The 21,003-nt window shown below is 36.7% G+C and overlaps 1 protein-coding gene across 5 annotated transcripts; it reads right to left on the minus strand.

Annotated features, from left to right (window-relative positions):
• Positions 1–251: 251 nt before the first annotated feature.
• On the minus strand, positions 252–20,893 carry cblc (Cbl proto-oncogene C, E3 ubiquitin protein ligase). 5 transcript variants are annotated; one of them, XM_067395216.1, is made up of 13 exons: positions 19,936–20,893; positions 19,092–19,405; positions 14,016–14,162; positions 13,769–13,925; positions 11,009–11,130; positions 10,763–10,900; positions 10,590–10,677; positions 10,314–10,445; positions 9,478–9,669; positions 1,500–1,646; positions 1,263–1,318; positions 947–1,002; positions 252–743 (listed from the first exon to the last, which is right to left on the minus strand). In XM_067395216.1, exons 1-13 carry the CDS (start codon positions 19,984–19,986, stop codon positions 586–588), a joined length of 1,758 nt encoding a protein of 585 aa, XP_067251317.1. In that variant the 5' UTR covers positions 19,987–20,893; the 3' UTR covers positions 252–585. The 5 variants fall into 5 exon arrangements, with proteins under 5 accessions (XP_067251317.1, XP_067251303.1, XP_067251294.1 ...); XM_067395202.1 differs by having other exon boundaries at positions 19,092–19,524; XM_067395193.1 differs by having other exon boundaries at positions 19,092–19,667.
• Between the last annotated feature and the right edge of the window lie 110 nt (positions 20,894–21,003).

Genomic DNA, 21,003 nt, shown 5'->3' on the forward strand with positions numbered 1-21,003 from the left:
AACTGGAAAAATGCATTCAGGTGATCCCCAACCACTTCTAAACCAATCAAAGTACTTTTATTTTAAAGTACACAGTATTTTAACACAAATGGAGTTCTGTCTCAATCCAGCAGAGACAGTTTATAGATCATTAATGAGAGAAGTGCCACTGTTTGAAGCAGTTGGCTGTTATAAATCACATTTACAGCCACCCTTGGAAAAACTTTTTTTTTTTTTTTTTTTGGAATGTAATTTCCAGTTTGGCAGGTGGTTTAATTGAGACGGAAAGAAGAGATAAAAAGTCTGTTTGTTTTATCTTAATTTTTTTATTCAATGCGATCTATCAAAACAGTGCTTTTCTCTAAACATTTAGTAGGCATGAGGTAGAATTTAAAATGTCTTAAAATGTGTGAGCATTAAGATGTGATTTCTGCTTTGTCAATGCAAAGATCAATTGAACTAACATTGCTATATACATGTCTCTTCTGAATCTGGTGAATATTAACTTTGAATTATTTTGGTTGTCCAGTGTTGATGATATATCACACAATTGCTTTGTCTTGCTAACATATTTTACAGTCTGAAGTATGAGATGAAATTTTGTTGTCAGGATGAAGTGTTTTCTTGGGTCTCCCCATGGCAGTGTCTTCCTGAGAGAGATACTGAGTCCGCCACACCTCTCTCACTCTCCTCTTCCCTGTCCCTTCTTTTCACTCTCCTCTTCCTTTTTACAGTTTCTGAAGGCCCTTCCCAGGGTACCCCACCTAAGAGAGAGAGGAAAATTATTTTTCATTGTGGTTTATATTCTATGTAATTCCAAGCCCCGCCACCAGATGCCAGTACAACAGCAGCAAAAGTCATGCCTGGATGTCAGAAAATATGAAAGTCAGAAGGATTCTCAGGCTAAAAAATGATCACAGTTATGAGAAGCACACAAAGATGAATCAAGGTTAGTAATGGTACCCACTGTGTCTACCACATGGCAAAGAGGAGGGACGGAAGTTTTCCAAAAGTTCCTCGCTTCTGAATCCGGATGGAATGGGAACAGTAAAGGAGGAGTAAAAGGATGACAGAAACAGTACTTAGTTATTATTTTGCACATCTATTCTTAACCACTTAGTGTCAACATTATTTTTAGTGGATGCATGACATCAGTTTCCTTTAAGTTCACAAACATGTCCTGGTAGATAATTAAATGCTAATATAGTCATTACTGCCAAACACTTGCAAGGAGAATCTTACCCATGTGCTGTAAAATAATGCTTATTCAGATATTTTCTTACCTATCTGAGGAAGTTTGCCTTAGCATGTTTTCTGACCAGGAACTGTGTTTAACTTTCTGGGGAGAAAACATAACTTATTTTCATGATAACAGTCAGTTTGAATTCACTTACTACCTAATAAAGAACATGCACCTAAAAAAATAACATTATTAATTTCATAATTAGTTGATCAACCACAAAATGGTTTAAAAAGCAAAACATAGACAGACAGACAGACAGACAGACAGACCAACCCACCAAAATATTCTGGCTGACCTGTATGCCTGTGTCAAAAGATCTGGAGTGTGTTCTGGGAGAGGGACACGGCGAGAGTGAATTTCTTTTGGGAGGAAGGGGAGGAGGTAACAGACTGGAACTGGGAACTTGATACTCCTCCTGTGATATCTGTAATAGTGAGAGAGGAATGAGATTAACCAACCATTAAAGTCAGAGTGAAGTGAAGAAATCACAGACTCAGGAAAATAGATAAACCTACACTTACATTCACTTTTACTGTCTAAACAGACATTACATAATGACAAACATCAGAACAGACATCTGACAATACAAAATGCTTGATTAGATAGAGTTTAATCTAGCGTTGCATGCTCCAATAATAAAATTCTAGCAATTAGGGATAAGCCATTATTTTCATTTCATTGACACTAACCGATAAATGCCAGATATTAATATTCAATACTAATTTGTCTAAATAAAATAATAATAATATGTTAAAACTAAAAACAATCATTTGAAATGCTACAAGTACACTCACTGGCCACTTTATTAGGTAGACCAGTTCAACTGCACATTAATGCAAATATCTAATCAGCCAAATGACCCTTCGCCGGGAGTTTGATTGACAGGCAATCTAACCAATCATAATGCCATTTTGTCCAACAAAGCAGTTAGGGGAGTTAGTAGATTAACGTTGGTGGACTTGAACTTGAAAAATGGTGTGTACTGACATCTTTCCATGGTTGAAACAACATTCCTTATAATGTTCGTTCATGTTTATTTGACGCTATAAATGAACTAGTAGGAAGAGATGATTGGTTCACGAGTCGCTTGAACTGAGGCACTACAGTGATCTGTCACGACACATTAAAGAGCCACAAAACGGTATTTATTTACTTAAAAATTACAACATTTGAAATTTGAGACCTTGTTTCATATCAAAAGTAACCAATCTTTTCTTGTCGACGCGTTGTCTCACTGTGTGAGAACATGATGTGTGGTGTGAGAGCGGCATGACTTGTCGGACGTAGCAACAGTAACTAAAGGGGGCGGGTCTTTGCGAATGGTCAATTACATGGCAGCAACTCAATGCATTCAGGCATGTACCTTTATTGATTAATAACGGATTGTAAATTCTCAACACATCATTGGATATTGTATAAAAGATCTGCTTGGTCTTCGTTAACTATTCGAAGGAAAATGCACTAGTACTTAAAGGTGCCCAAGAATGCTTTTTCACGAGATGTAATATAAGTCTAAGGTGTCTCCTGAATGTGTCTGTGAAGTTTCAGCTCAAAATACCCCATAGATTTTTTTTTATTAATTTTTTTAACTGCCTATTTTGGGGCATCATTAACAATGCACTGATTTACACTCGGCGCCGCCCCTTTAAATGGCCTGCTCCCTGCCACACGAACTGTCGACTATATTACAGCGCATTTACAAAGTTCACACAGCTAATATAACCCTCAAATGGATCTTTACAAGATGTTCGTCGTGCATGCTGTATGCATGCTTCAAATTATGTGAGTAAAGTATTTATTTTGATGTTTACGTTTGATTCTGTATGAGTTTGAGGCTATGCTCTGTGGCTAACGGCTAATTCTACACTGTTGGAGAGATTTATAAAGAATTAAGTTGTGTTTATGCATTATATAGACTGCACATGGTTCAAAATGAAAATAGCGACGGCTCTCTTGTCTCTATGAATACAGTAAGAAACTATGGTAACTTTAACCACATTTAACAGTACATTAGCAACATGCTAATGAAACATTTAGAAAGACAATTTACAAATATCACTAAAAATATCATGTTATCATGGATCATGTCAGTTATTATTGCTCCATTTGCCATTTTTCGCTGTTGTTCTTGCTGGCTTACCTTGTCTGTGCACAGATCCAGACGTTAATACTGCCTTTCCTTGTCTAATGCGTTGAACATGGGCTGGCATATATGCAAATATTGGGGGAGTACATATTAATGATCCCGACTGTTACGTAACAGTCGATGTTATGTTGAGATCCGCGTGTTTTCCGGAAGTCTTTTAAATAAATCAGATTTACAGTTGTGGCCAGAATTATTAGACCCCTTCATAAATATGATCAAAGATGACTCTAAAAATAAATCTGCATTGTTTATCCTTTTGATCTTTAATTTATAAAATTAGCAAAAATCTAACCTTTCATTGAAGGAAAAGAATTGAAAGGGGGGGGGGGGGAGGGGGATAACATTATGAAATAAATGTTTTTCTCCAAAACACATTGCCCACAATTATTAGCACCCTTTATTCAATTCTTTTTGCAACCTCCTTTTGCCAAGATAACAGCTTTGAGTCTTCACCTATAATGCCTGATGAGTTTGGAGAACGCCTGAGAAGAGATTAGAGACAATTCCTCCATACAGAATCTCTCCAGATCCTTCAGATTCCCAGCTCCATGTTGGTGCTTCTTCTCTTCAGTTCACTCCACTCATTTCTTTAGGATTCAGGTCAGGGAACTGGGAAGACCATGGCAGAAGCTTCATTTTGTTCTCAGTGACCCATTTTTGTGCTGGTTTTGATGTTTGTTTTGGATCATTGTCCCGACGGATGATCCAACCACAGCCCATTATAAGATTTCTAGCAGAAGTGGTCAGGTTTTGATTTTTTATCTGTTGGCATTTGATAGAATCCATGACACCATGTATCTGAACAAGTTGTCCAGGACCTCCAGCACAAAAATAGGCCCACAACATTAAAGATCCAGCAGTATATTTGACCGTGGGCATGGGGCACTTTTTATCCATGTGTGCACCAAAACCATCTGGTGGGTTTGCTGCCAAGAAGCTCTTGTTTTAGTTTCATCTGGCCATAGAAGCTTGTCCCGTTTGAAGTTCCAGTCTTGTCTGATAACTGAATATGCTGGAGATAGTTTCTGGATGAGAGCAGAGGATTTTTCTTGAAACCCTCCCGAACAACTTGTGGGGATGTAGGTGCTGTTTGATCATTTTGTTTTGGGCTTTCTGAGATTCAAGACTCAACTAATCTCTGCAATTCTCCAGCTGTGATCCTTGGAGAGTCTTTGGCCACTCAAACTTTCCTCCTCACCACGCATTAGGACGATTTAGACAATCGTCCTCTTTCAGTCAGATTTGTAACATCTTTAGTTGATTGGAACTTCTCAATTATTGCCCTGATAGTGGAAATGGGGATTTTCAATGCTTCAGCTATTTTCTTACAGTCACTTTCTATTTTGTGAAGCTCGACAATCATTTGCTACACATCAGAACTATATTCTTTGTTTTTTCTCATTGTGATGAATGATTAAGGGAATTTTGCCTTTGTGTTTCCTCATGTTTATACTCCTGTGGAACAGGAAGTCATGGCTGGCCAATTTCATGTTCATGATCACCCCGGTGAGCTAAAAAAATTTAAATATGAATGGGAATATACTTCAGAGATATTTTACTCATAAAAAATTCTAGGGGTGTTAATAATTGTGGGCAATGTGTTTTGGAGAAAAACATTTATTTCTTAATGATATTTCCCCCCCACTTTCAATTCTTTTCCTTCAATGAAAGGTTAGATTTTTGCTAATTTTATGAATTAAAGATCAAAAGGATAAACAATGCAGATTTATTTTTAGAGTCATCTTTGATCATATTTATGAAGGGGTCTAATAATTCTGGCCACAACTGTATATAAGAAGGAGGAAGCAATGGGGTTGGAAACTAAATGTATATCTTTTCCATGTACTGAACTCTTGTTATTTAACTATGCCAATATAAATTCAATTTTTGATTCTAGGGCACCTTTAATGATATATAAAGTTTGGGTTAATCATTTTACCTTCATATTCCTGTTGTCTTATTCAACAGAAATCAACTGGCAACTATATTATAATCGTTATGTACCTCCCGTTAGAACTGAACTTGGTAAAACTGCCTTTAAATATGCCACAACCTCTGACTGGAATTGTTTTCAAACAAAACTGAGGCTACATAACTTGGTGCCTTTGAGTCATTCTGAAACTGTTATACATTATTTAGAGAATGAATTGTTTTTTAAATGTTTTATTTTATTATATGTTTTTATTTGTTGAATATGTGTATATGCAAATTTAGACTGCTTATCTTGGCCAGAACACTCCTGTAAAAGTAATTTCAGTGAGGTTTTCTCCTGGTTAAATAAAGGTGAAATAAATAAATAAAATAAATAAATGTAGACATGGTAAAGATGATCTGCTGAAGTTCAAACTGAGCATCAGAATGGGGAAGAAATATGATTTAAGCCACTTTTAACGTGGCATGGTTGTTGGTGCCAGACAGGCTGGTCAGAGTGTTTCAGACTCCTGGGATTTTCACGCACAACCATCTCTAGGGTTTACAGAGAATGGTCCAAAAAAGAGAAAATATCCACTAAGCAGCAGTTCTGTGGGCGAAAATGCCTTGCTGCCAGATGTCAGAGCAGAATGGCCAGACTGGTTTGAGCTGATAGGCAACAGTAACTCAAATAACCACTCGTTCCAACCGTGGTCTACAGAAGATACAATTCGCATGGGCTTACCAAAATTGGACAATAGAAGATTAGAAAAACATTGCCTGGTCTCATCTCTCTCGGTTTCTGCTGCCACATTCAGATGGTAGGGTCAGAATGTGGCGTAAACACCATGAAAGCATGGATCCATCCTGTCTTATATCAATGGTTCAGGCTGGTGATGGTGTAATGGTGTGGGGGATATTTTCTTGGCACACTTTGGGCCCCTCAGATTCGCATAATGAATGCGCAGTGAGACAAATCTGCAGCAAATGCATGGTGAAGTATGGACCAAAATCTCTAAGGAATGTTTCCAGCACCTTATTGAATCTATGCCATGAATAATTAAGGCACTTCTGAAGGCCAATGGGGATCCAACCCAGTACTAGCAAGGTGTACCTAATAAAGTGGTCGGTGAGTGTAAACTGTAAACTTCAGATGATGGCAACAGTAATGTAAATGTTAAAACAGGGGAAATGAGCATTCACAATAATATACACAGTGCCAATACTGTGCATTCCTAGTTTAATCACTTTTAATCTAGTCATTACACTGCTGCATATTTAGAGTACATGTTTGTTTAATGTGAATGCATTTTGATTGAAAGGACAGTGTGAGATCTAGAGGTCTTGGCGTTTGTGTGAATGTGGTTGATAATACAAATATAATACAAAAATGCAAACAACGCACAATGAATATTAAAGAACATCTCATGAAATATTCAATAAACTCTAGATAATGTAAGCAGTCATAAAATTCAGTAAGGATGTAGGTTTCAGATTGGCAAGCAAAAATGTTAATACTTTATCTCCATGGTCAACTTTAGTAACTTTGCAACTATATGTCAACTAACTGTCATTAGAATGTTAGTAGACTGTCTGCTTAATATCTGCTAACACTTTATTTTGATAACATTTCTCCCAACAGACATTCTACTGAATATAAGTAACTTTCCCTGCAAACAAGCCGTGCTGGCTTTTTGCGGGCACAGTGGGCTAGGGCCAACCCACACCAAACCAAAACAGGCACAGTGTGGGCTTGCCCAGGCGGGGCCCCCAGCTTTGGGCTCACTGTGGGGTCTCTGTGAGCAGCCCACACTAGCGGACTGCCCGCATTAAGCCCATGATGACCCAGTGTGGGCCAGCCCGTTCGGGCCCAGAGCAACTTTTGTACCTTTGGGCCTATGCAGGTTTTGTGTAGGAAGCCCACTTTCATTTCCCACGATCTGTTTGGCTGCTTTTTAAAATTTAATGTGAAATTTAATAAGACCTTCCATTTATAACTCTGCACAGAATGAATAAAAAGTAATGACAAATTAGAGTAATTCACATTTTTTATACAGAAAAATTACTGTATTTTTATACAGTATTTTTCTGTTTTCTTAAATTACATACAAATGTATGTAAAATTACAAAAAATAATCTGTAATTAATACCATGCCAGTCAAATGACTGGCAGCAACGGCTTTATTATTTTAAATAAAACAAAAACATCTAAACCTCAGTTCATTCTTAATAAGAAGCTTTGAATGAAAGAAATAAAGTCATACTGGATTGTAATAAGTGAAGATGCAGAGATTGTTTAGTGTTTAATGTTTAATTGTTTAATGTTTAATGTTCTGTTTCTGTTGTCTGAGTTTTGTGGGTCACCATTGTGCTGATGAGTAGAGCCAGTGCTTCAGTAAATGATGAGCCTAAAAATGCTGATGTTATGCTGCATGTTTCTTTAATTAAAGGCAATAACTGTGTAGCTGCTTATGGAGTGATAGTTATATCAGCTCAGGCGTGTGTACTGTTGCTAGCTAATTGTTAACTAAAAGAGATTTACATTTTACATTTAACCTTAAAGGGTTAGTTCACCCAAAAATGAAAATTATGTCATTAATAACTCACCCTCATGTCATTCCAAACCCGTAAGACCTCCGTTCACCTTCGGAACACAGTTTAAGGTATTTTAGATTTAGTCCGAGAGCTTTCTGTCCCTCCATTGAAAATGTATGTACAGTATACTGTCCATGTCCAGAAAGGTAATAAAAACATCATCAAAGTAGCTCATGTGACATCAGTGGGTTAGTTAGAATTTGTTGAAGCATCGAAAATACATTTTGGTCCAAAAATGTATACTTTATTCTCTTCCGGAATCTTTTCCATTGAATCCTTTCATCTGTCGGCGTTGGTAATGCATTTACGTCGCCGTGGTTGTTTTTGGCAATTAGGACATCTGCGACATGCACACTTACGCACCATTTTAAAAAATATAGCAATATCAAAATACAGACAATGTAGAATAGCTTGAATACAGCGTGCGTCTCCCTCCGACTGTAAACGAAGCACCGGATAACACGTCAGCAGCGTCTTACATCAGCAGCGTCACTGCGGAGTCGTGAACCACACTCTGGAGCAGAAGGGGGCGGTAATACACCAATAAGCTGGATGCCAACCACCGTAAAATAGGAAAGAAGAAGAAGCAGAGTCGTGAACGCGGATTGACAACAGACCCGGAAGAGAAGACAATGCTGAATAAAGTCGTAGTTTTTGTTATTTTTGGACCAAAATGTATTTTCGATGCTTCAAAATGTCGTGGATGTCCTAATCGCCAAAAACAACCATGGCGACGTAAAAGTGCATTACCAACACTGCCAGATGAAAGGATTCAATGGAATCAATTCAATGGAAAGGATTCCGGAAGAGAAGACAATGTCAAAGTCGTAGTTTTTGTTATTTTTGGACCAAAATGTATTTTTGATGCTTCAACAAATTCTAACTGACCCTCTGATGTCACACGGACTACTTTGATGATGTTTTTATTACCTTTCTGGACATGGACAGTATACCGTACATACATTTTCAATGGAGGGACAGAAAGCTCTCAGACTAAATCTAAAATATCTTAAACTGTGTTCCGAAGTTGAACAAAGGTCTTAGGGATTTGGAACGACATGAGGGTGAGTCATTAATGACATAATTTTCATTTTTGGGTGAACTAACCCTTTAATTTGACAGTTTTTGTTTGGCAGATGCTTGTGCCAGTCATTGACCATTTAGTTTTTAACAATCTTTAAACTTTTTTTTTATTAATGATATACGTTTGGCACCTTGTGGTTCCAGATTTATTGTTGTAGATTAATAGTGCGGGCCCTTTGTGGGCCTAGTGAGGGCTTCCTGGGGGCTAAGTGAGGGCTGCCCATGCAGGGCCAGCGCTAAGGGGTCAACGTCTTGCCAGCCTGCTGGGGGCCCTTACGCTAGTCCAAAGTGGGCCTGTAAAGGGCCAGGTCAGGCTTGTTTGCAGGGTTTACATCTACATGTCAATTTATTCTACTTATCCGAACCCTATCACCAAACCCTAACCTAACAGTCTACTTAGAGTCTATTACAGCCTACTAATACTCGAATTAGAGGTAGTTGACAAGTTACTTACAGTTAGTAGAATGTTTAGTAGACCATCAAAATAAAGTGTAACCGCAAAAGAATTATGCACTCTCACCTTTTTCATACAAGCCAGTTTTTTCATTACCAGCTCTACATCCTCATGATCATCCTCGTCATCTTCATCTTCATCCTCTTCCTCATTCCCCCCTGCCCTCCTGTCTCCCGCTGGCAGGTAGGGCTCAATGAGGATGGACTCCGTGCCTCTGATGTCACAGCGGCAGTAGGGACATGTGTGTCCATCTGACTTCTGCATATTAGAGGGAGTGACACAACTTTCAAAACGTAAAATCACCTATTTATCTAATACGCCAAAACCATGGACTCAAGTGGAGACCTCATACAACATGAAAGATCTACTGATCTCTTGGCATCTTACAAAAATGAGTTGCACAGTGCTTGAATGTGTTACAATATCTCTAGAGCTGCAGAAAAGCATCACATCCTCTCATTCTCTAAGGTAAATGTTATCTTAACATGCATTGATGTGTAACTGTGAACTTGAGAGAAGTGGAAAATCAGTCACACGCACACACATGCTTGATCAAACACAGGCAGGAAGCTTCAGCCAAAAAGTCAGGTCATGCTGCATGATGCTGTGGCAAACAATATAATTCGTGCAGTACAACTTCCTGAATGACTCTGCTTTTTGCTAGTATTTAATTATCAGTTTATGTTACTGGTTTATTGATATTAAAAGAATTATACTCTATTAAGTTGTTCTATATGTTTATATATTTGACAGAACACAATCATGTATTCATGTATTGTATAGCTGTTCTGATTGTGGGTTTTTTTGGGTGTGACCTCAACATAATTGCTCGTAAGTGTGAATTCAAGTGTGAATGGGATATGTAAATATAAAGGTTTGAGGATGATAAGAAAATAACATACCTGCCATCCAGTCAAGCAGGGCTGACACAGCAAATGCCCACAGGGCTGAATACGAGTGTCCTTGTCTCGTTCTGTGCAGATTTTGCAGAGCTGAAATGTGCTGCCAATCTCACAGTATAACTCATACTGCTCCTGAAGAGAGAAGGTGAACAAATGAAGGGGAGAGAAAGAAGTCCATCTTGCATTAGAGACAAAAATGCACTTGCATTCAAGAGATAAAAGAAACAAGGAAATCATACATACATTTGAAACCTTAATTTATTAACTTTTAGTTACCTCTGTGACTTTGACTCGACCCTTGTTAGCCGGACTGCACAGGCTGGTGAGGTCAGGGTTCACATCGCGTCCATCAGGGTATAAGTAGCTGCAGATGTAAGTATTTCAGATTATGGTAACGTGATGACAGATTTAATTTCAGTGTGTATTTTTTTTCCTAAATTAATACACACCAGCCCTCCCTGAAACCTTGTATGAGTGCTTGGTAGAGAGGTGTATTCTGGGGAATGGTTTGCACGATGCTGCCGTCACTGGTCACGTGACCAATCGCCCACTGACCCATTTGTGTGCAACTGAGACGAAAGATGTAGCTGTGGACGCACAGAGAAAGCCAATAAGAGTTTTAGTATCATAGTTAAGTATCCTATAATAAATACTTGTTTATTTTTAACCCCGATATTGTCTGATGCATGCCTCACCTGCCAGGACGATGTCTGTAGTGCTCCAGTCGGACCCTGACCTGGTCGTAGGTGAGAAACGCCATGTATCCAGGGTGAGTTACTGCTAAGTGATTCCAGTTCCTTATCAAAGTTGACCAGGGCTAAAGGGAGAATAGATGATTAAATAGCTTTATATTTTGAAGTGATTACAACATGAAAAACAAAATGAAAATAGACCAAAATTCAAACTCAAACTCAACTCAAACAAAAAGTAAGGGGAGGAATGAGGTCATGTTCTATTGCTGGCACTTTTAATAAATAGAATATAAAATAAGGCCTTAAAGGATTATTTCACTTTGAAATGAAAATTACCCCAAGCTTTACTCACCCTCAGGTGTATATGACTTTCTTCTTTCTGATGAACACAATCTGAGAAATATTAATAAATATCCTGATGCATCCAAACTTTATAATGGCAGTGAGCGAGGATCAACAAGTATCAGCTGAAGAAAGTGCATCCATCCATCATAAACATACTCCACATAGCCACGGGGGGTTAATAAAGGCCTTCCGAAGTGAAGTGATGCATTTGTGTAAATAAATAAAAAATATCCATATTTAACAAGTTATGAAGCAAAATATCTAGCTTCTGCAAGACCGCCTTCTGTATTCAAATTACGAAAAAAGAAAAAAAAAACGGAACTGCCATCGCGTCAGTTAAGCTTTTTCCGTAAGTTGAATACGGAAGGTGTTGGACGTAGTGTAAGTGTTTTGAACTGCGAGAGGCTTTACACTTTCTTCGTAAGTTGAATATGGAAGGCGGTCTGGTGGAAGCTAGATATTTTACTTCATAACTTGTTAAATATGGAAAAACAAAAATACACAAATGCATCGCTTCGCTTCAGAAGGCCTTTATTAACCCCCCCAGAATGTTTATGATTGATGGATGTGGATGGAGACACTTCTTCAGCTTCATACTCATTGATTCCTGTTCACTGCCATTATAAAATTTGGATGTGTCAGGATATTTATTAATATAACTCTGATTATGTTCATCAGAAAGAAGAAAGTCATATACACCTAGGATGGCTTGAGGGTGAGTAAAGCATGGGGTAATTTTCATTTGAAAGTGAACTAATCCTTTAAAGTTGTAAGAAATATATTATAGATATATTTTATATAAACTCTTTTATTTTCTATTAAATTTCTATGGGGTTTGCCATTTTGCAATAAACATAAAATATATATCAAAATTAAATAGATAAAATCTGAGCTTCGCAAATCAATTTTAGGTAAAAACATTGTGTGGAAAGGGTCCAAATAATGTTGTTTTAGGGAATTTGTAATAAATATAATATAATATTATGTTTTTTGGTCATTACAATGAGTTAAAGGGTTAGTTTACCCCAAAAATGAAAATTCTGTCATTAATTACTCACCCTCATGTCGTTCCAAACCCGTAAGACCTTCGTTCATCTTCAGAACACAAATGAAGATATTTTTAATGAAGTCTGAGAGGGATATGACTCGTCCATAGACAGCAATATAATCAACACTTTCAAGGTCCAGAAAGGTACTAAAGACATCATAAAAAAACAGTCAACGTGACTGCAGTGGTTCAACCTTAATTTTATAAAGCGACGAGAATATTTTTTGTGAGCAAAATCAAAACAAAAATAACGACTTTATTTAACAATCTCTTCTCTTGCCTGTCATTATTCTTACGCAGTTGCCGCTGTAAGCACAGTGATATTGCTGTCTATGGACGAGTCATATACCTCTCGGATTTCATCAAAAATATCTTAATTTGTGTTCCGAAGATTAATGAAGGTCTTACAGGTGTGGAACGACATGAGAGTAAGTAATTAATGACAGAATTTTAATTTTTGGGTGAACTAACCCTTTAATTATTTCTTTATTTTTACTACAATAAACAAAATATCAATATTATGTTACACTCTAAAAATGCTGGGTTAAAAACAACCCAAGTTGAGTTGAAAATGGACAAACCCAGCAATTGGGTTGTTTTAACCCAGCGGTAGGGTTAAATGTTTGCCCAACCTGCTGGGTAGTTTTATTTAACTCAACTATTGTTTAAAAATTACTGTATTGCTTAATTAAAATGAACCCAAAGTATGTTGGAAATGAACATTTATTAATGTTCAATGAATAATTATTAAACAATAAACATTTATTAAATTGCTTATTAATACATTTATATTAATAAACTATTAAACTATTAAAAAATAATTTTAATAAATAATATATAATATATTAATAATAAATTTATATTAATAAAATATTAAAGCTTATTCATAAACACCTTTTGTCTATTATTGTTGTCTCTAATTGCATCTGGTTTTTAATTTCCCAACTATTTTGGGTTCATTTTAAGCTACCCATATAGCAATTTTTAAATAATAATTGGTTTAAATAAAACTACCCAGCAGGTTGGGCAAACATTTAACCCAACCGCTGGGTTAAAACAACCCATTTTCAACCCAACTTGGGTTGTTTTTAACCCAGCATTTTTTAGAGTGAAATGAAGATTTTTGTATAATTTTAATTGTTAGATAAACTCAAGATGATCAAAATCACAGCCATATGGTCCATCAGGCCAAAACGCTCATTTGATGTGGGTAAAATGATCTACTTTTCATGCTATATTTATATGATTTAGTTTATCAAACATATCTAAGTCTAAAAAATATCTAAAAAATTAAGAAGCATTTGTCATGTGAGCAACCAAAGCATATTACAGGTATTGTCTGACAGAAGTTCTCCTCAAGCTCAAGATACCTGAAAAAGCCTGGTGAAAATATCAAACTCAAAGATGGATATGTGATCGTTACAAGTGAGATCAACTGTGGACTTCAAAGCCATGGCCTCCATTCCCTCTTCGAAGTAATGAACCCTCTTCAACTGCTGTTTAAAAATGTTCCACTGCACTATACACCTGAAAGAAAGAGAGGGGGATGATTGTCCAAAAATGGATACATATGGTTTAAGTGGTTAATACACATTCAATCAATTATTTTTGTTATACTTGTGTCCAAAAGCCTTCCTCCAGAAATCTTTGGCCTCTGTCTTTGTAACCCTATAAGTATCACCCTGAAATCGTCCCCCAGGAAACAGAGTTCGTAGTTCGTTCAACATGTGGCTGAACAGAAGTGACAGCTTAGTAAGATTTCTCCTGAAAGAGAAAGCAAATTAAAACATATTTTTTTAATTAATAAATATGAACAAAAATATTTAGTGTGTGTTGCACATAGTAAAACACATCTGTCTGTATACAAAGTTGGCACAGGGCACAGGAGAGCTGTGGTGCTTATTTACTAATTTGAGGACACATGTCGATTGTTTTGTGATATAATCATGTTAACAAGTTTATAAAGAACATATTCCTGCATGTACACAAACACCCAAAAAAGAAAACAAAAAACTGATATAAGCACAACACACTCTAAAGTACTAGAAACAGGAAGTAGTACTTTGATACATCCTGTCCTGAGTGTTTGTGGTGACAGAATTTTCCATTACTAATTGATCAAAGAGGTTGTCATGGTAATGTCAGCATCCTCTACACAGCCCGGCACAGATCGGCACCATTCATCTGTTATACTCTATTTGTCAAAAAATCTGCATGCTGATCCTTTATAAAGAAAGCTGCTCCAAAATGTAAAGAAAATATATTATATTATATTATATTATATTATATTATATTATATTATATTATATTATATTATATTATATTATATTATATTATATTATATTATATTATATTATATTATATTATATTATAAAAAACCATAACAGGGCAGATGTAATATGCAATCTACTTAAAAATGCTGTAGTAATGTTTGAGCAAAGCACTGCTTTATCTTTTAATTTTAATATAATTATGACTATTAAGAGTTTTGAGAAAATCTTTAAGTAATAAATCTTCTTGTAATTGACATTCATTGAGGCTATTTCTGTGTGACTGTGGATAATGGTTTAATTAGTGTGTTGAGGTGCATACGCCTAAATTCTCTGGCCTGGGTCTTAAAATGACCAACTATAGCTTGTATGCAACATATTTTTCCACTCAGGCAATATGACCGCTTAGTTTCTACTTTTATCTCTAGCTTAGCCACAAAGTACTCAGTGCACCGCTTCTTAGGCTTGAACTTTCCTTTAGTTGTTGTTAAATTTTCCACCACACGTTTACACTGTCCTGTCCACTAACCATTTTGACACAGTTTCAGCGTTGCCAAGCAGACACAAAATAGGTGCAATTAGCTAAATTTACCCACATGTACTGTAATAGGTTTGCGTGGGATTCCATCCCTTTAATAGTGAATGAATAAGTCACAGGAGCAATAAATTATATATATATATTGTGTGTGTGTGTGTGTGTGTGTGTGTGTGTGTGTGTGTGTGTGTGTGTGTGTGTGTGTGTGTGTGTGTGTGTGTGTGTGTGTGTGTGTGTGTGTGTGTGTGTGTGTGTGTGTGTAGGTGTGTGTGTTTCATGCTTCTCACTGAAAAATTTAAACTTTGAGGAATGGGTTTGGGAACCATATATTTCTGAAATATATTAAACATATGGTGTTCAGATTATGTATGTCTTCAGCATAGTCATGTTGGTGTGTGTGTGTGTGTGTGTGTGTGTGTGTGTGTGTGTGTGTGTGTGTGTGTGTGTGTGTGTGTGTGTGTGTGCGTGTATGTGTGTGTTTGTTTGTGACATTTCAGGACACAAATTTGTATAATGACATAGGTATTACAAGGAGAGGGTGACTTATGAGGACATTACATCATGTCCCCATTTTTCAAAAGGCTTATAAATCATACAGAATGAGTCTTCTGGAGAAAGTAAAAGTGTGCACAGTTTCCTGTGATGGGTAGGTTAAGGGGTAGGGCTGGTGTAGGGCGATAGAAAATACGGTTTGTACAGTATAAAAAAAACATTACGTCTATGGAATATCCCCACAATTCACAAAAACATAAAAAAATGTTTAAAGCATGCATGCACACACAGTGGTACAGACTGTTTCCCTTCAGATCATTAGTTTTTCTACACTAAATTTCTAGTGGTATAACATGCTGTGCGAAACATTTAATAATTTGCAGGTCAAGCAGAAAGAAACAGTTCTGTTGTGACCTGTATGTCTTGCTATTTAACTTCAGACAGAAGAGAAGACTAAACAATTTGCAGAACTTGCAAACAAGCCATTATGTACCGTTACTTGAAGATAAACGAAGAGTAGACTGAATATTATATTGTGTTTCAGGGATTTTAGGTTTTTTAAACTTGATATATTATTGACTATTCAGTATATTTCATTCTCTCTTTTTGTCATGAATAATAAAAAAAAGTTCTGTGATCAGGAAGTAAACAGAATGGCCACTGCTGTGCCGAAACATAACATTAAACTGCTGGCTTCCATTGCTAGAGGGAAGTTTCCTCCATTTCCATGATAATGCCGCACTATACACACTGGTCATTAGTAGTCACAGCAGACCAGAAACTTGGTCAAGACTAAATAGGGTCTGCAATCTTTGGTTTCTTAAGACTGAAAATAAGCCGTTTGGTTGCAGTCAGTGTTGTTGGTATAAGGCATACTAGGAACATAGTGTCTTCTATCGCAAAACTGATGCACATGATATTCTCTTTATACATGTATGGACATGTACGCATTTATATTTACATTCTTTTGGTGGACATTTTTGCCAAGCATTGTCCTTCTGTATTATGCAGACATTTCACATTAATAAAATGGTTATTTATGTGATGACTGATTTAAACCCACACTGAATAATTTCAAAGAGTTTTAATACTTTTTAGCCTATGTTTCTGCCTCTTAATCTTTTATTTTTTTATTTTTATGAGATTATACTGTTACAACAACCATAGAACCATGAGAGGTTTTATTAGAGAAATGGTAATATTAAAATAGTATTGACATTTATATTATTATACATTTCTACATACCTAATCTGACGTTTTTGTGTTTTTTAAAGATTTTTTACATAATTCATTTACACAATGCATTTTATACATTATTATTTATTTATTGCAAACTATATAAAACTCTAAAACAAAAACAATACATCAATTGACATTCTATATTAAAGGACATCTTTGATTGAACTACCTAAAACAAATAGGAATAATCTGCTTTACTATTATATACTTTCTAGGGCTGGGCGGTTTTTCCGATTTTTTTTATTAATTCGAATTTTTGTTTTGCTTCGATTTTATTATTTTTGAAATCGAGAAATCGCGATTTTGAATAAAAATGTCAGCAAGCGTTCAATAGGTTGTTTGCACATGACGTCACAGCAGCAGCGCGAATGAGTCTGGAGGGCAGGGAGTGATGTTTCTATATAGGAATCCTATCAAAAACTCAAAATTCGCATGCTTTGCGTCATTTATGGTTGCTCAAATCGATAAAATCGAGAACCCAGACGGTGTTTATATCGTTTACATAACTTATACCGTTTTTTATAACTTATTTCGTTTTTTAATTTTAAAAGTTGTCGCCTTTTATAGCGTTTTGCGTCTGCTGATACTTAACGTAAATTAATATGGATACTTGCTTACCTTTTTGACTTGGTTAAATATTCACATTTATGCTATCGTTTGCAGGGAGGAGAAGATTGTATCCTATTTCATTATAATTTGGTATTTTCACTTCAGTTTTGTAGTATTCTGTTCACAATGTTGGTTACCATGAGAACAGTGTCACGCGCTGCTGCTTCGATCAGCCATCGTATGGTAGAAAATGTCCAAATAAAATAAATGTGTTCAACAAGCTGACAGAAGTCGATCTATTTATTTGTTGGAAGCGTGTAAATGTAACTAGTTTTAATGTTGTTTTTGTAAATATTCACTTTCCCATATGACCACGCAGGAGAATCGGGTCACGTTCAGGACACAGACACGCTGTATTTATGTATTTATTTCAACCAATGACGACCAAAATCAAACCCATAGAAGCTCGTGAACAGTTTTGAAGTGGCTGTGTGCAAGTTATAAGCATTCACAAGCCGAGTGATCATACATAAGAAAGGACTTTTCCCCATCTCTTCCATTCCAATTTTCACTGCTTGCCCTCCAACGGAATTTCGCGCCTCACCAGAACCACGTGATTGCAAACAACCTATTAGACATGTTGACAACGCAGCAATGATAACCGCATTAGGAGAAGAAAATGATCCGACCTGGCGCCGGCGCGCCTGATTAACCGCTCTCATGTGACGCTCTATGAACGTACAACCTATTTTTTTTTACAGTCTATGCGTAGAACATATCACTTTTCGCGTTATTGCGTTATAAAAATGAGACGCAGGCAGTGGAATGAGAAAAAAAGGCAAAGTTATTAAACACAAGTTGTTGTTTTTTTAACTTGACCGCCGAGTTTTTACAATGCCGTTTATGCTGCAAAAGGCGCGAGACACAAGTGCAACACCTAAACATGTCCGCCCAAACATAAAAACAATAGAACAAATATAGTGCAATGAAATGCAAAAACCTGTAAACCTGTTTGATATTTCGTGTTTGCATGATGGTGACAGGTTGAAAGCTGCTGTTGTTTTCTGTTTTTACAAAGCATTTGCTGTTAATAATAGTCTATTACTGGTGTTATTTATTGCTATTTTTGACTAAGAAATATTTAGCATTTTCTTATATTATTTCTGATTGGGATGTGTTTAAGATAAGTTTGTACAACATTTGTCTTCATATTTAAGGCATGTTTCTGCAAAGATATTTAACAAATTGTTATCACTTCATGTTGATCACTTTACGTGATCACTTTACATGATCACTTCATGTGTGGTGCACTTGGAACTGAACTTGTTGTTTTAAACCAGATTGTTAATAAAGAGAATGTTACTTAAATCATATTGTAGTTAATTTTTTAAGGTGACTAGACTAAAAATCGAAATGGTGAATTGGTCAATTGTTCTGAAAAATCGAGATTTTATTCGATTTTTTCCATATCGCCCAGCCCTAATACTTTCTGTCTGTTTTTACCATCATTCTGCTGACTTTGCTTGTCTTTGAGATTTGTGGACACCTGAAGAACACACATACTGTGACCAGTGTGCAAAAACTGACAACTGCTTGTCTTTGTCTTACCTGTAGCTTGATGTCTCTTCAAACATCTTCTCCTTGCCTTCTTTGAACAGCAGCACAGCTCTATCTGTCTTGTCCAGCAAGTGTCGAATATGGATCCTCAGATAATCACCCTCGTCACCTCGTGGCACGGACATCATTGATCCCCGGTAGGGAGCCCATACTTCCGTCAGGAGGATAGCCGTCTCCGACACCAGCTCGGGGAGGTACGGCGGACTGTTTTTTAGACCCAGCCTGGGGTCGGTGCTCAGTTTATGCAGTTTGTCCAGTCTCTTGAAAATTTTATCAAGAAGTTTACGGTCCGCACTGGTGGGGGACTGGGAAATGGATTGAGAAGCATCAAGAATTTGACTTCGGCCTGCAGGCCCTGAACGCCTAACTGTTGCCATCATAGATGAGATGTATCCAATGAGTCACACGTGGAGTGCTAGTCAGCCTATGTTAATGTACAGACAAGAGTCTGAATCAACAGTTGTCTAATATAGTGTTGAATCCACTCACTTCCTTCACACAATTAAGGTCTATTCGATTTAGTTGTCCTCTTGTATGCATGATACAACAAATGATGATCGGTTGAGTCTATGGAGAGTGTTGTTTTTAGCAGAGCTAGCATGAAAAGATGAAAAACTCTGAGGCTATAACTTATCAAATTGTCAGACACAATAACAAGTGGTTAGTTTGTCCCATTATTCTCAGAAAAGATATCTATTTTTAGGTAGCGTGAATTATCTGAAAACCACTTCCCACTTCTTTGTCCTGTTATCACTGATGTTGATGATATAATGATTAAACAGCAGTTTAAAAGTTTCTGTAATTGTAATGATTTTGAAATTAATTGTCATCTTACCACTGCAAAACTTTGTTCTATAATCCAGTTGAAAAATCTTGAATTGTCCATATCAAGGTCAGGTCAAGTGCAACAAAGTGACAAAAGACGTTTGTCAGCATTGCCACTGAGGGATACAGATGCTTCACAAGAACAAGAAGAGCTCACTTATTCAAACACCACCTGCGACACCTTACGAAAAGTATGCAGGTTGGTTCCAGATGTCCTCAAAAAATATCCTATTGCTCCAGAGAAAAAAAAGCTCCAAAGTTCAGGTGTCCTTTTGCCATGTCTCCATTACAATGATGTTGCGAACAAGCTAAACGAAACCCTAAAACATGAATTCTTCAGATACTAATTTTTGCTCTCAAATCTACTGGCCTCCTGCAACGTCACTCCACCCACACAGCCATTTAGTGCTCTTGCTCAGTCATTATCTCTCTCATCCATGTGGTGTCTCTCATTCTGTCTGATTGTATCTCTGTGTCCAAAATTCTGAAGAGGCACTTACACTCACGTTGGTTGCGGACAGGAACTCAAGACATTCACCTCTCTTTCTCCCTCTCTCTCTCTCTCTCTGATCAGTTTCCGGGTAGCTAGGAGGCAGACAAACAGGTTTGTTTTCTTTTGTGTGTGTGAGTGAGCTGTGTAGCATGGGCTGTGTGCAGTTGGGACTCTGTTTGAATTGTGACGTATTGGACAGACCATGTGTGAACAACTTCCTGAATACATAACAAAAGACTATAGAAGGGAGGGAGTGATAGAGTTTCTTTGCTCTTGTAGGGCTGCCCTTAAAATGACATAAATTAATTTACATTCAAACTAATACCATGGTGATGACTCTTCATACAATGATGTTAAATATATCTTCAATATATAGGGTATATCCCTTTAGAATAAAATAAAATAGAACTACATAAAATAAAAAGAACAACAATCCTAACAGAAATCAAAGACTCAACACATCCACACAGATTTTAAATAAAAAAACGATTTAGAGACTTTAGAGATATTAATCTCATATTTGCAGTTTTCTTGAGATTTAACTTGATTTAAACAGTTGGCTCTTTGTGGCCCTCTAAAGGACAA

Source organism: Chanodichthys erythropterus, chromosome 2 (assembly GCF_024489055.1).
Source record: "Chanodichthys erythropterus isolate Z2021 chromosome 2, ASM2448905v1, whole genome shotgun sequence".
Lineage (NCBI taxonomy): Eukaryota > Metazoa > Chordata > Actinopteri > Cypriniformes > Xenocyprididae > Chanodichthys > Chanodichthys erythropterus.

Excerpts from the sequence above, each read along its gene's own strand:
- cblc (XM_067395202.1), bottom strand. The coding sequence starts at position 19,480 with ATGATGGCAACAGTTAGGCGTTCAGGGCCTGCAGGCCGAAGTCAAATT. Across the intron at positions 1,647-9,477 it reads AACTGGCTTGTATGAAAAAG|ATATCACAGGAGGAGTATCA; the intron begins GTGAGAGTGCAT and ends TCACTATTACAG. Across the intron at positions 1,003-1,262 it reads AGGCAAACTTCCTCAGATAG|AAGCGAGGAACTTTTGGAAA; the intron begins GTAAGAAAATAT and ends ATCCGGATTCAG.